A 15966-nucleotide genomic window follows, 5' to 3' on the forward strand; every position below is an offset into this window, starting at 1 on the left:
TTTTTTTTTTTTTTTTTTACTGAGTGGGAAATCGTAAGTGAGCTCCACCTACAGCCGACAGCTGCGCCTTTGCCTTGCCTGAACATGAGAGGGGCTGCTTGGCTCCTCAGGAGCACATCTGGGATTAGGATATGCCCTTGGCAGTGTATTATCCCCGGGAGCAGGGAGGTCATCGCCCCACAAATCGGTTCTCTCACATTTTAACTTAGCTCTCCCTTTCAAAAAGAGAAGAACAAGGAAACCTGAAAGAACACCACGCTATGCTAACTTGAGTGTTTCGGAGCATACACATTCCTGCTTTCCCAACAGAAACAAAACAAGTTTGCATGCCAGAAAGCCAGTTCTATCCTAACCTATTAATAACACCCACCTAATTACAGATTCAAGTCTGGGGAACGCAAAGGGCAGCTGTTAATAATGTGGCAGAGCAAAGCCTGCAGCTGCTCTCATCTTGATACAAACGTGGAAGAAACCGAAGTTGTGGCCTCACCTGCAGCTTCAGAACCAACTTCACAGTACTGGCTCTCAAAGACAAGGCTGGGGCTCCAAACGCCTTACTAACCTACAGAAGTTCTGCTCTGCTAAAATGGGAGGGAATGGATCAGATCTGAAAACAGCAAAACACCCACACAACTTTTTGAAGAAGGAATTTGAACCTTTATTCACAGATAAGTAAGGCTGCTATTCTGAGCAGAAAATGCAGTTAGGATCTAGAACAAAGTACAACAAAGAGGCAGAGATGGACAACTGCAGTGCACTGTCTTGTCGTGCAATAGCATAGCATGACCCTGTCCGTGTCAATCAAGGATAATTCTCCTCACCCCCTGACCAGACACGTACACCTAAGCTGCCTTTCCTTTGTTTCCCAGAAGAGGATTTAAAATCTAGACCTCTTCTGTACAGCAATGACACAGGCAAACATGAAAGACTGGATACTCCCAGCTTTCCTCCTCCTGCCTCTAGCAACCCCAAAAAAACCCTCAGGGTCTATGTCCTGCCCATTCTACCAGGCCACGGAACACAAAACAGGATTTAGAAGCCTACCCTCTATTTGCAACAACAGAAGTGGAATGAGAGACATGTTCTGAAAAAAAAAAAAAATTAAAATCCAGGCTTCATCCTGAAGGAACTGTGGGTCCATCTCACCATTCTGCAGCCTGCAACATGCTTTTGAGTCAAAATGGACAAAGAAACTCTGCTGCAGCATGGGATTGTGTTACTGCATCCATCAGCACTGCCAGCTCCGAAGCCTGGTTTTCTAAAATGAATCCCTCGCTGCCTCCCCGGTATTCAAAGGATACATGGAATTTCTACAGACTATTCAGAATCAGATTATCTGAAAGCACAAGCATGTTGGCTATTTATTAACATCTTAGCAGCTACCACCATGCCTAAAATTAAGTGGCACGCAAGAACGGGGGTTGTGTACCTCAGCCTAGAAAAGCCCTGTCAGTATTAGAAAAGTCTTGCTTTACTGAAGTGTTATCTTTCTGCCTTAGAGAAACCTGCTGAAACGCTTAAACCAGCTACAGGGAACAATAAAACTAGGGAGAATCATTTAACATCTGCATAAACAGAAAAGCAACTCAAACTGACCTTCAGGTTATATTCTCCTGGATATGACTGTATATCATACAGCAATGCTACCTGAGTTTTCATTAAGATCTGCTGAAATAAATCAAACAAGAAATACAGTGCGATTCCCAAACAAACTGGTGTATAGAATTTGCAAGAATCTTCCAAAGGGAGAGGATCGATTCTTCATAATCAGGAAGCCATCTACTTAAAAAGAAAAAACAGCAGGTAAATTTTGCATGTACACACCCAAACTGAAATAAAAGGAAATCAGCATTTTAGTACCTAAGAAAAACACTAGAAGCTATAATAATTTTGCTATGTACTGCTTAAGTACACAAAAGAGTGGGATTTCCTAGTCAAGAACCACGTGAAAGAAATTACTACGATAAAGTAAAAGATATAATCTTTGTGCAACAAATCATATCTGGTGATCATTTAAAAAAATAATTCAATTAATTCAAAATTAAGTTATCACATCATCATTTAGGAGTACATAAACCCTGTGCATTTCTTTATATTTCTCAAAGCACTGTTTTAGTTATGCTTTGATAAGATCCCTCTCCACTGGTCTGTTTTTAGATTAATACCATGCAGATTATTAATTTCATAGAAAACTTCCAAGCATGGACATTTGGTACTGCTAAAATTTAAGGAAACAGCTATTTTTAATGCTGCACTGAACATGTAGCATCACGACTCGTGTTTAACTGCGGCCTACAGAACAAGGTTAAGCGTGCTGTTCAGGTAAGTATGACAGCCGCTCATTAATAAGAAGAGAAGGACTTTCCAGTCCAGAATTTAACTTCCCATTTCTAATTAAGTTACTCATTCAAATTAACAAATATAAAAGATCCATAAACATTCAGATGTCCAACTCCAGGCTAGATCAGCCAAAGAAAAAAGGAAGATTATATAGTGCTTTACTTTAAAGCTGAATTTGAGTTGTTATTCATTAAATACTATGTAATACAGCTTGACATAAAAATATTGTCTGTACAACTCTGGACATTTCATCAGCTTGCAAGAACATAAAGCTCTGCGGTGGTATTTCTCAGTGGACACTTACTCTTCAGGAAAGTCTGAAGCTACACACGTACCAGAATTAGTATAGACAAGCTTTGAGCAGAATCATCTTTTCTTAAACATACTACATACTTGTTTCTTACTATGGAAGAATAAGAATTCTTTTTCACCATTACTTACTAAAGACTTGGCTATTTCATAGCTCTCTCATGATGAAAGTAAAAATGGTTATAGACCATCATCTCATTAGGAAAGCAACAGGAAAAAAAACAACTATCATAGGAACAATTATTACTGTAAAGCCTGCACACCATTTAAAAAAAATAAAAAATCACTTGACAAAACACATTTGAGGCTGTTAAAACCTTACTAATTGAAAATACTTTCAAGTGTAAGTTTTTTAGGGTTTTTTATGAGTTTATGTCCATATCTGCAGTCCTGTGGAAGTCAGATTAATATGAAGGCTTTTTAAAATTTTGATTCACAGAGACATCTGTAAAAGCTCACAGGGCAGTCAAATGCCAAACTAATGAACTTATGTTACCCTAATCTTTTCAAAAGTAACACAGCCAAACATGCTTGTTGGTTGAGATTCTTTCACGCTCTTTTATCACTATGGGAGGTACAAGCTTATGCTGTACGTAAAATCCTATCCTGTGTCTCTGTGTATTTACCACAATCTACAGTAAGTCTTTCGGAAGGACTTTTCTGGTCACTTGATACTACTTTCCAGATCAAGGACTGAGAAAAATGATCTATAAGCATCTATCTGTACATTTAGTGTACCTAGGAAAGCTTTTCCAGCCCAGGCTCCTACTTTGTCTAAGTGAGCAGAATCACTCTACTTCTATTTCAGTTCCAATACATAATGCACAGCATTTCTGTTCAAGTTAAGGCTGTGTTATGGTTTCCTCAGGCACTACAGTGACACATGCATAGGCATCTGACCAGGAGAATTTAGTATGTTAAGCAACATTCAGTGGGTGGGAAAGATACTTGGGTATTTAAAACTATAGGCATTAAATACTACTCATCTTGGAAGAGGTGGTATCGATTAAAACCAAACTGATGCCTCATCATCCTTGAAACAGCAGCTTTGAAACCAAAATCAGAGCATTAAGAATTTGGTGCAGTTTCGGGAAGAAACACTACAGAAGTATTGTACAGATTGTGTTTGTGGGTAAAATTGAAGCTGGAGCATTGTTAACAACATATGGGACTGTGAGGGAACTCAGCAGGAGCACTGGCAGGAGCACTGCCAGCAGCCCAAAAGCAAACGGAATACCAAGCTTAGTAGGAGACAGAAACAAGAGCCAACTCAAGGATGTCTCCTACAGGAGAATATACAGACATATCCTTGGAATTCTGGGCTGCGGTTTTTGCACGTTCAGCTTGCTGCAGCTTCCTGCAGCATTCAGTCCTGTGTCATCATGCAAGATGTCCTTTAACATGAAAAAACTAACAGATATGCAATCTTATTCTGTTAGATTTCTAGTCCAGAACCGAATCTCATACAACAGACAGAAATAATCGATTTTTAAACGAAAGTTGAGCTTATACTGGAGTTATTTATGAAATGCTACACAAGAACTGGCCATTAGGTGTCACCTTTGTCCAGAATATGTATGACAAAGTTCTCCACTAAGTTAATCAACAGAACAGTTTGCATAATAAACCTCCAGTATACCAATTTTTAAAGCGTGCACAGAGCTAGCGAGCTAATCTCTTTACAGATGTTCTGCAAACAAGCTAACAATCCTTAGAAACCATTGTTTCAGTAGATTCATGCAGGTACTTCATGCAGAGCTACTTACTAACCTAGTCAGGCTATACAGCTACACAAAATTCAACTGTTTTTATTTCAGTATGTTTCTGTAGGCTAGAATACTCACTTAATTACACTGCTTTTCCCACCCACAACTGGGGGTCGATTTCGTTAGAATGACAGAGGTCCATTCCACAATAGAACTGATGGACAAGCCACTTAGAACACCTCTGTTGTTTCTCCTCACCTCCAGCAGAGCATTCAAAATTTTGTCTCTACATGAAAAAAAACACAACTGTTTACAGCACATTTTGTGCAATACATTTAGCACTTAGTTGCCACAGACATTGGATCCATTACAAATCAGGGCAGAAATGAAATCCAAATACTCTCACCTGCTAGCCTCTGGATGAATTTCTTGAAGATTTTTCATTAATTTGTTAAAGCTGCTCAAGTGTAACGTATCAGGAGAAATAAAGGTATCATATGAATTAGTGGAGGAAGAAGCACATGTTTTCTGTGGGAATTTTTCTCCAGTATCCTAGAATTGTATCGAAATAAGCAAAAAGTGAATGGATTAAGTATTGTACAGGTAACACAACATATCTTTACAACTAATAAATATTCCTGTTATGGAAAAAGAAAAAATTACAGGTACAGATACAGATCAATAAGTTACTCTAATACAACCAGTCATATTAGCCAATCTGTACATCAGAAATAAAACTACTATACGCATTTATGTGTAACTGACATTCCTGCTACTTCAAATTAGATCCAATTTGTATTTCCCAGAGGACTGGCATGTTTAAAGTTAAATCCCCAAAGGTAGCAAGCATATCTATATAGTTTATGAGAGCAACACCAGCAACTATTAACTTTGGTCCAAGGACCAACCTGAGTGAATACAAAATACTATATACATAGGCATTTCTTAGATTTATTAGAAAACCCAAGAGAGTTTCCCCCCCAGTATCCCAAAATCTCTCTTTTATAAAATCACAAGACATTCACATAAAAAAAGTGTTAGAAGCGGAAACTCAAAAGAGGAGAAAAATCTAATGGAAATGACTAGGTTCCCAGCTGGTTTAGGATTAAGAAAAAAAGACAGAGTATCACAATTTCACGCAGAGGCAAATGAGTGGTGCTCTCACTCTTCTGCAGCACTCCAGAAATTTATGACACATAACATGTTTTCTCATCCTAACATGATTCTATATATATATAAAATATAAAATGTTATGGAACAAGAAGTTTTAAGGCTCTTAAGCTGCCATATAAAGGAGCCTTCATAATAATTATTTACCTTTTTATTAACTTGAAGTGAGAAATTTACTGAATCTTCAGCAGATGATTTCAGACCAGGGCACTTTTTTTCTGAAGGTACTTGCACAGAGCAAGAAATTTTTGAAGAAGTTATGGGAAGGCGGTGCATTTGCTCAGAAGCAGAGGTGGCATCAGGTGCTTTCACTGAATTAGAGGCTGAAGAGAGTGTTTTATCTTGATCATTTCTCCGACTGTTATCAACAGGTTGGATTTCATGCCAAAGCTTATTTGTAAGTATTTGAGAAACCGAAGATTTGTTGTCTGATGAATGATTTACAAGTTCAACGCTTACTGGTTTTCCTTTAATTTTTTTCTGGTTCATTTCCTCTACAGCTAACTTTGCTTTATTAGTGTCTTTAAAGCAAAGAAATGCATATCTAAGACATAAAATTTAAAAAAGAAAAAAAAAAACCAGAAACTGAATAAAACATAAAGTACTATCACTAAGAACATACGATGATTATCTTTTGAATATTAACTATATCTCACTTAAACTCAACAGAAACTTTCAAACTTCTTAACTTCTCTTAAGATTAGAAGCTGTCTAGAATGACAGATTTTTGTCAAGCTATTACTGTAACTATAGTAATCACTGAAATGAAATTAAAACAATTTAGTGAACAACTCCCTCCTCTCTCCCATGATTTGCTTACTTTGACAGCAAAAAAATCTGAAATGAGTAAAACTTATATTAATATACCTGTAATTACCAGAATCCACACAGGTAACAATGTCAGAAATCTGATACTTCTGGAAATGCAATCTTAAATCATCCTACAAAACAGAAGCATATTTGGGTTGTAAATATATAGTGGGAAAGAATTCTGAGAGGCAAGACGGTACTACTACTATGTAAATAAGAACATGCATACCTCTGACACTGAGGAACATAGGCCGCCAACACGGATAAAAGAACACTCATTTCCACTCTCCATTTTCTTCACTTCTGATAATAAATGTAAGAAAACAAGGTGTTACTAACTGTTCTTGCTTCAGTTCAAGCTAACATCTTCTCCGAAGATTTTGGAAAACGTAGATAGAAAAACCTTCCAAAACCATAAAAGAATGAAAAGTATCTTTAAACAGAAAATGAGCATCCTGAGAAGTAGAACAGTTCAATTTGTGGAATCTCTTTTGTGTATTTCCTGAGGTTTGAAGAGGCAGAAGAGGTACAACCAGAGAGAACACAGGTCTGAACCAACAGGTATCAGTGCTAAAACAGGAGTATGTACTGTGAGGCCCCACCACAGAGCACACAAGCTCTCTGCTTTCAATGTACTGGGACTTCTATCTGTGCCCGTCACTGTGGCCCAAGCCTCCAAACACAGACCATTCCCAGCTAACTCATAAGAAGCCAGTATGGGGACAGAAGCAGAAAGAGGAAGAGAAAAAAAAAGGGAAGATTTCCAGCTACATGATTGGCTGGACATTTACTAAATCACATTTAACCACTGTAGGTAATGTTTTCAAGGAAAAACATGGATGAAGAGACCTGAGTATCTGTAAAAGGATTCACTGCAAGTCAATGAAAAAATAAAAAAAACCCTCTGAAAACCAAAATAACATTTTTTCCAAGTTTACTTGTGCTTGTAGAAGGAACAGAATACTCAAATAATAAACAAACACCATTATTAGGTATGGTAGCTTAAAGCACACAACCTCACCTCTTAAATCAACCATGTCCTGTTTTTCTTGTTGCTTTTTCATTTCTTCAGCTGTTACTGAAAAATCTGTTACTGTCAAGTCGTCTTTAGCATCAAACCAATACTCATTCCATTCTTCATTTTTCACATAGCCTTGACAGTTGAAATAAATTTCAGTGTGTTAAAATGCAGACTGTGGTATGTCATATGAATGAATACCAAATTTTTGTGCTTAAGAGGATTCCAGCTGCCTACATGACTTGGTATTACATTACAAAGAGGTGACACATACTAGTTGTCACATCTCGATCAAACAGCAAAATTTTTCTTCAAGATGGAAAATGTAATATAGAGCTGAAATAATGCTAATCATTCCAACACAGAAAGGACAGTTGAGTATGCATATGTATGTTTTACACAGAGTTTGGTTTTTTCCCAACACCTTAACTAACAAATAATGCAGAATTTGCACTAGAAGCAGATCGCTTACCACTTTCCACGTGCTGATCTTTATGCTGTACATCAAGTGCCTTGAAGGAAGTAGAGTCACTTGGCTGACCTCCATCAGATAAACATACAGTCTGTGGCTTGTCCTACAAACATGCTTCAGTTATGTCATAGCACTTGGACCTGATTACACGTTATTTGTCTGAGCTTCAGAATACTAAATGATTAAACGGGTAAATTTTAAAAAGTTAACCCACTGATTGTTTTCAAGAACCCCCAAGTTATTTTATTTTGAAAGGACAATCAAAATTTTGGTCACATCAGCTGCATTTGAAATTACTGGCAGAGAATCCCAGTTTGAGCTCAAGACTGTGATTGTATTTGCATATACCTAAGGGAAGACTATGCTTCACAACATAATGTTGAGGAAACTCAGTAATGAAGAAGTTCCTACCGTGTTGACAGAAATTTTCCTTTCTTGCAGTTTTGGTGCTTTAAAGTCAGCTTTTCTTGTGCCTGAAACAGAACTAAAAACAGACCCAAGAATTTAATACAAAATATAGCATTGTAGAATTTTAAATTCTACGATGATACCAAGTACTCTGAAATGTTAAATATTTCCAAAAGCTCACAGTAAAATAAGGAAGATGTGCTTAAGAAATCTTAGCTTAAAATGAGAACCAAAGTTTTTTTGATACTTTTATTTTGCACTGGTTGCAACCTGATACATAAAGCTATGTTCTAGGTTTATGTTAGGCTGCTTTTCTTTCACAGGAAAAACCTAGATGGCTTTCTGTGTGATGTTTCAATATACGTCTTTACGAAATCTCTGTGTAATTTTTGATTCATTTTACTAATATGTAGGAAGAAATTTGAAAAAGATCTCTAGTTTACCTGACGCAGTAAAAACTTATTGCCAAATTTGGTTTTATCTCCACTTACATAAAGTAACTGCACATGATTCTTGAACATGCAGTACCATATGTCTGCCTGAAATAGGAAGTTATTTTTCTATCATTCTTCATAACTGAAAGATAATTTTAGCAGAACAGCTACTTGTATGCCCAATGTTGTCTTTGTTGGCAACAAAATCTTTTTGTTTTGGTGTGGTTCTGGTTTTCTAAGAGAGATAACATTGAGATTAGGAGACAACAATTTTAGTAGTGAAAGTGGGGAACCAAGAAAACTACTTGTAAATTGAAAACTTTTGCTATAAAGATAGTAAAAATACAACTCATCTATTAGAACACTACAAAGTAAAAAATTCCCTTAAAATAAAACCACTGTACCCAAAGTTCTATGCTTGTCTTTCAGCTGAACAGTTGCAGCAACAAGAATTTATTTCAGGATGTATCTAAGTTTAACATCTCTTAAACTTACTTCTCAGTTATTTTGAACTTTTAAATACCACAAATAAGGACTACTTACTTATAGCAAAGATCCTCTCTGAACAACTGTCAAAAAAGAAAAGAGTTGTCTTAATTTTCTGAAGAAAACAATTTGTATTAGAAACAAAAAGCAATTAAGAAATTACCTTGCAGGGAACATAAGAGGAGGAGACTTGGAACACCTTCATCTCAACTGATAGCGGTGGAAGTGCATTTAAAGGTACACCCATTTTTATTTTCATTCTCATACTGTTGTAACTCTTTTTTAGCTCTTCCAAAACCAACATGAGAGATGAGCCTAATTCATTATTTCCATTACTTCTGTTAAAATATGTATAAGACAATAGGATCAACTTCAACAGACATTTGATTTACTTTACTGCTTTCAGAACTGACCAAACATTTTACAGTGTTTAGATTCGTCCACATCACGCAAGAACCGGAGCTCACTCCTAATACACACAGTATACTGCTCTGGAGCGATGCTCTCTTTCAGAGCATTACAACCTGCTCACTTGAACCCTCTCCTACGTAGAAGCCAGCCAAGAAGTCCTGCCTCTGAACCCTTTCCAGTGCCAGGGATAGCTCAGAGGATGGTCTTACTTACACTATTCTACTGCTTAGGAGTTTGTTACAGGGCATATGCTTTATCAGCTAGAGACTCTGCAATCACTACCCCTCCCCTCCCCGTTCCTGCATCACCTCTTAATACTGCACCTCCTCTCTCTTCTTTACCACCTCCTCCCCAGCTCCCCCTCTAAGCGACTCATCCACTCCTAAAGGGATTCTCTGTACTATTCCTCCGGTACAGAAAGACATTCCTAGAAACAAACTATATTTTGCTGCGTCTGTGAATGTTACTGAAAACTTTAGGCTGAAAATAAGACTTAATAATAACTATATAACTATAACTTAATAATAACTATAAGTACTATTACAAGCTATGGATAGAATACATCAGTAACATTTAGCAATTAATGCCTTTAACCAAGTTATCCATCTAATTTAAAAGGATATTACAGTACATGCCTGCTAAAGCACGTGGTTTCCTCCAAAGCCAGTTTGTAAATCTTCAAACAGTGCTGATAGCACATCTGATAATGACTGTTTAGAATCTGCAATTCTGCTTCAATTGCTCTCTGCAGTATTTTTTGAGTGTAGCTTGATGCAGAATTCTTCACAGCTTGTTTGTCAAGGTGTACCAGCCTTTAAAATAGTAATAATAAACAAAACCTTGAAGCCCTTGAATCAGTATTTTAAGTTCATTAATGTTTTATTTTGAAACAAGTAATTTTCCAGAAGCTATTTCTGATATGGTTCAAGGAAAAAAAAAAGAAAAATTAAAGCAGTTCCTATTTACTACACAGAAAAAATACTGTCTTACAGTAGCTTTCATATTATAATCAGCCTTCACCAAGAGGTGGGAACTGCACAAACACCATAATCATTTCTATTCAAAAAGCGCAATCCTAGAAGAAAAAGAAACTTAGCAACTCTGTTGATCCACAGATGCAATTATTTTATTTGCACATTCACAGAATAATTTAGGTTGGAAAGGATCTCTGGGAAGCCTGCAGTACAAACCTCTCTTCAAAGCAGGGCTAACTTCAAGCTTAGCTCAGAGCCTTAGCCAGTCTGGCTTTGTTGTCGGGTTTGGGTTTTTCTGTTCATTTTAAATCTCCAAGAAAGGAGACAGTACCAATACTACTCTCACGGTAAGAAACTTTTTCTTACGCCCACTTAGAATTCCTCCCACTCTAACTGCTGGCTCCTGCCCTTTCAGAACACACCTCCCCAAAGAATTTGGCTCAATCTTCTCTGCAACTCCTCACCAGATTGCCAAGAACGGCGGGAGGCTTCCCACCTCCCCAGCCTTCCCTTCTCCTGGCTGACCAAACCCAGTTCCCTTAGCTTCCCCACAGGTGCTCCACCAGCTCCCTTCACCATCTCTGTGGCCCTCCAGTGGGTGTTTCCCAGTCTGCCAATCTCTCTCTTTCACTGCAAGGCCCACGGCTGGAGATACCTTTCCAGATGCAACCTCATGAGCACCAAACTGAGAAGAATCAACACTTCTCCCCATCCACTGGCTGCACTCTAGCTAACGCAGCCCCAGGATGTGGTTTCCCTTCTTTGCCATGTGGGAGCACTGCTGACTTACACTCGGCTTGTTCTTGGCCAGTCTGCAACCAGCCAACTATCAGTCAACACCCCTGGATCCTTCAGGTATTCAGTATATTTTTCTCACTGGTCCAGGTCCTTTCTGACCTTCTGGTGTAGGAACTGCTGCGCAGCAGTCTTTGAACACTACTAGTTTTGCAAAGTCACAGACCACCTTTCAATCATGAAAAAAATCTTATCCAACATCTAGAATCTCAACCAACAACAATTCTCCACCCACCTGTCAGTGCTTGTCTTTAAACTGCTACTACACAGCTCATTTTTCGATTCCTGCTGTTCCTAAACAAAAAACATTTTTAAAAGTTACAGATTAACATTTGTATAGACAAGATCTGAGCAACTTTAAGTTTAAAAGTTCCACCTATCAAAATCATTTGGTTGTGGGTTTTTTTTAATTACCTGAATTGGTGAACTTCTTCCAGCACTTGCAGTATTGCCACTTGAGTGGTCTTTTGGATTGTCAGTAAGCTGTGACCAAATTTCCTCTGCACTACCAGCCCCACATGACCAGTCTGTATTGCAAGCAACATCTGCAAAGGTTTCATGGTGCCATTCCGCGGGTCGAGATTTGTTCATCATTGTTATCTCCGTATTAATAGCTCTGGACGACAGACAAACCTGAGCACTGGTACTTCTACTTGTTGTAAAGCAAGCTCTAAAATCAGCACTCGCATCAACAGCCTGGTTAATTGTAGAGTCACCGGTAACTTTTTTCCGGTTTTCACAGTGTTCCAATACTGAGTTCAGACAGCTGATATTTCCACAGGAGGATTTATCTGCAACTTCTACCTCAGAAAAGAGATTCTTGCTAGTGAGAATTTCAGAGACTAGAAATTGGGTTTCAGCATCCTTTGCAGTGCGGTCAGTGAGGGTAGCACTACCTGCACACACACCGGATTCTTCACAACTGTAGAAATCAGGGTCCCCTGCATGTTCACAAAATTGCATGGCTATTGCAGAGGCCCTTTCCTGTGGCGACAGGAAAGGATTATCTTGCTTCACTGAGATGCTGTGAATGTGTCTGTCATTCTTTTCAGACACTTCTTCAGTTGTAGCAGTCTGGAGTGGCAGTGTGCTGTCAATTAGTGGTATGTCTTTCACCTCTCCATTTTTTAAACTGTCACATACAAGCAGATTTGGACAGACCTTTTCTTTAATCCCACAAGAATGACTTTCAAGTAAACTTCTACAAACACTATGATACTCTGTTTGCTCATCCTGATGATCACAAGCCATGTCACTGCAATCTAGCAGAGAGTCCTGAGGCAGGTGGGGAAGCTCTGGTGTAGCTGCTTCTGAGCAGGCCTGGTCACCTACACCATGCTTGGAAGAACAACCTTTTGACACATCAGTGAGATTTTGATCCCATGAGACTCCGCCCCCTGGAACTTCTTGAAGTGGATCTATCAGCTTTAAGGTTTTGATTCCTACAGTTTCCCTTTGCTCAGAAAACTCAATTGAGCTATTCCTGTCATCAAAATCTTGCTCATGAGCACTGAGATACTCCAGCTGTGAATCTTCACCTAAATGGCTTTTTCTGCAGTCATCATACATGCCACAATCAAAGTGTGTATTGTCACACGCCCTTCCTAACAGATCAGCTTCTTTCTTGCTTTCACCTTCCTGTGCACAGCAAATTCTCATTCTGTTTTTACTGTACTTTTCAATATCTGCATCTAGGGATGAATTTAAATAAGGTAAGCTTTCCTCTGACACCTTTAGTTCTGAAACATTGGCAGAAGGTGCTGTGTCACAGCCAGAGTGGTTAGCTCCTGCTGCAACATCTCTGACGAGCGTGTGCTCAGCTTTCTCAGAATACAAAAGATGGAAGGTCTGATTGAAGCATCTCCTTTTGCTTTTAACATCGCTGTTCTTTTCTAATTCCATGGTACAAAAACTTGAGCCCTCCTCCTCAGAAGAAATCCACACAACTCACTTCCACTGCAACCTCTCAAAGTCATCAGCTTGTCTCTTCCTATCAATTTCTCACCTTAATAAAAATTAAGAACAGTTTGAGATACTCCATGGTATGTAAGAGAACATTACTGTTTAAAAAAAATACATTAAATTAATCAGTTGATTTTTACCTACTGCATGCTAGCACAGAAGCCAGGAATTACATGGTACATTCTCAAAGAAATCCTAACAAGTCATGGAACAATGTTAAAAGATTTTGCCATTCTTGCTCGTGTGATTTCAATCAAATAAAAGCATCCTCAGAGAACAGTCAATCCTCTCTTCTTATGCTCTGCAGCCAAGTTTCCATCCTGTTACCACTGAGGGATGTCTTGGCTGAATCATCAGAAGCCCTGCTGCTACCCAGCAAGATATTTACATCATACACTAACTTCATGACAGCACACAAGGTGTTTTGATGCACATACTGACCCTGAAAGTCAAGATGCTGATGGTCATGGATTCAGTGACCACAAACTGACCTCATACTACTCCTGACCTCATACTACTCCATTGTGTACTGGCCTGTAAGCACTCCTTGCCACAGAAATCTTAACAGCTTCTTGATCCATGACCAGTCTATTTAGTGTAGGAAATATCCTTTAGTCCAGAAGCTATAAACATTTTAAAAACTACTTAAATGAGTGAAGAGGTGAACTTAGATCTCTGTGCCTCCTAAGAACTAATGTTACTGTAAATTCACTCTCAAAAGAACCCCCTAAAACTTAGTTTGAAGTTGTGGAAGGCAGGCATTCTTTACTGCAGTGCTGGATGCACGGGGGACTGCCCCACCTAATGCATGCCAAAAGACAAAAGCACACATTATATACAATAAAAGAAATTAATTAATGTAATTTCTGAGAAGTACACACCTATTTCCAGAGGATCTAATGCATATGTTAATACATTATGCAAGTGTACTAAAATGTGGGGAAGGGTCTCTGAGGGGCTTCTGTGGGGGTTTTCAGTGGTCCATGGTGGTGTCTAGTGGTTGTGGCAGAGGTGTCTCTGGAGTCCTTTCCATGAACTCTTGAGGTTTTTTTCATTTAAGGCCTCATCTTGGCTCATTGCTCTCTGTGTAAAGTTTCTCAGCTTTTTATCTTTGACTACCACGGGTGTCTGCTGGTTTCTCTGCCCTCCCCAGGATGTACCCATGACACTTGCAAAAATTCTGTCCTTGGGTGTATTCTTATCTGAGACTCCTTACAGCAGTTAGCACCAACTGCTTGCAGGCATCAGCTAGCAAGCATCACTAAAGCCCCTTCAAGTGTTGGGCAATGGGGAAATGGAAGCATATTCCTTTTAATTCTGAGAAAATGGTTATCAAGCATAGAACCATAAGAAAACCTGAGAATCTTTACAACCAGAAAGTGTAAGTCATAAAAGAAAACAGGAAGGTAATTTCTTGGATCAGAGTGCTTCTTTTGGCAACAGAAGAAAGCTGGACCATACACCAAACCAAAGCAATACATCTGCTTTGGACTTGTAACAAACCTAGCTTCACAGCAAACGTGTATGAAAAGCAATGAAAAAGTGTGTAGGGATGGAACACGCTCTTGGTGAAGCTTTCTATGACAAATATAGAAATATTTGTTAATTCTTCTCTGTCTTCCTCCTGAAGCTTACAATGAAGAGAGAGATACATACAAATGTTAAGACCTATTTCTCAGGTAGGTCTGCTTTCTAAACTACTGAAATGAGACATAAACATTTTGTGTTACAGTCACTGGCCTCTAACCTGACTATAACCTCACATAAAACACAGCCCTGTCTGTAACTCTTCCCCCTGTGAGGGCATGCAGTGACCAGCAGGCCCATAAACTGGGTTTCACACACTTTTTAAAGACACAAGTTAGTGGTTCATCCTCCAGAGTAGGTTTCCAGTGTGGTGAAACACAGTCCATAAGGAACCCAGTGAAGTACTGAAGTAAAACATGGGCTTCTGTTGCAGCATGAGGGGAGGCTGGAAACTCAAGCCTGTTTCTTGGCTGCTGCTCTGGGATTAATGCACAAGTTACATGAGCTCTGCCCACTCTGGATATAAACAGGGTGAGCCAGGCCTCGTATCTGCACAGGAAGGTTTGCAGAATGGAATCCTAAGGGGTAACTTCATGATGGCCCTTCCTCAAAGGGAAAAATGGCTTGTCTCTAAATCTTCACCGATTCTCATCTGCTGAGAATCACCATTAAAATGGCCTAATTTAAAATCATTTAATAAAAACTTACCAGGATTTTATTATATACTTTTGTGGGTTTTTTTGTCTCAAAACCACTAGCTTTCTTATTACACTAACTTTACCTTCATCTCCTAATTGAAGCTTTGAGCAATTATATCTGTGAAATTAAAAATCTTGCCATAACAAAGCACATACTATCACAGAGAAGTGACCCTCCACACTTTTCCCTTAAGAACAAGATTCAGAATAGCTCTATGTCTTACATAAAGCACAATAACCTTGTTGTTAGTACTAACGAGGCAGCTAGATGCTTGACAACAGTCGAGCCGGTCAGAAACCAGCACTGATATTTAAGCCCAGCTTCCACGCCGCGGTGCAGCGGGGGGCCAGAGCCGAGCCCCCGGGGAGGAAGGCGGGAGGTCTCAGCGCAGCCCGGCGACCCCGCTCGCCCAAGAGGAAGCCCCGAGCAGGGAACCGCGGCTCAG

General features: G+C 39.0%; 1 protein-coding gene across 1 annotated transcript; it reads right to left on the bottom strand.

Annotated features, from left to right (window-relative positions):
• Positions 1-1745: 1745 nt before the first annotated feature.
• On the bottom strand, positions 1746-13235 carry RBM44 (RNA binding motif protein 44). The gene is given in 17 exon segments (XM_026852936.1): positions 1746-1829; positions 4494-4641; positions 4762-4907; positions 5673-6069; positions 6393-6466; positions 6565-6638; positions 7357-7488; positions 7826-7928; positions 8237-8309; positions 8725-8772; positions 9211-9236; positions 9317-9491; positions 10200-10376; positions 11569-11627; positions 11748-12300; positions 12302-12366; positions 12369-13235. Coding segments are annotated over 16 exon segments (3117 nt in total). The 3' UTR covers positions 1746-1829.
• Positions 13236-15966: the final 2731 nt, after the last annotated feature.

Source organism: Athene cunicularia (assembly GCF_003259725.1).
Source record: "Athene cunicularia isolate RWA chromosome 7 unlocalized genomic scaffold, athCun1 chr7_part1, whole genome shotgun sequence".
NCBI lineage: Eukaryota > Metazoa > Chordata > Aves > Strigiformes > Strigidae > Athene > Athene cunicularia.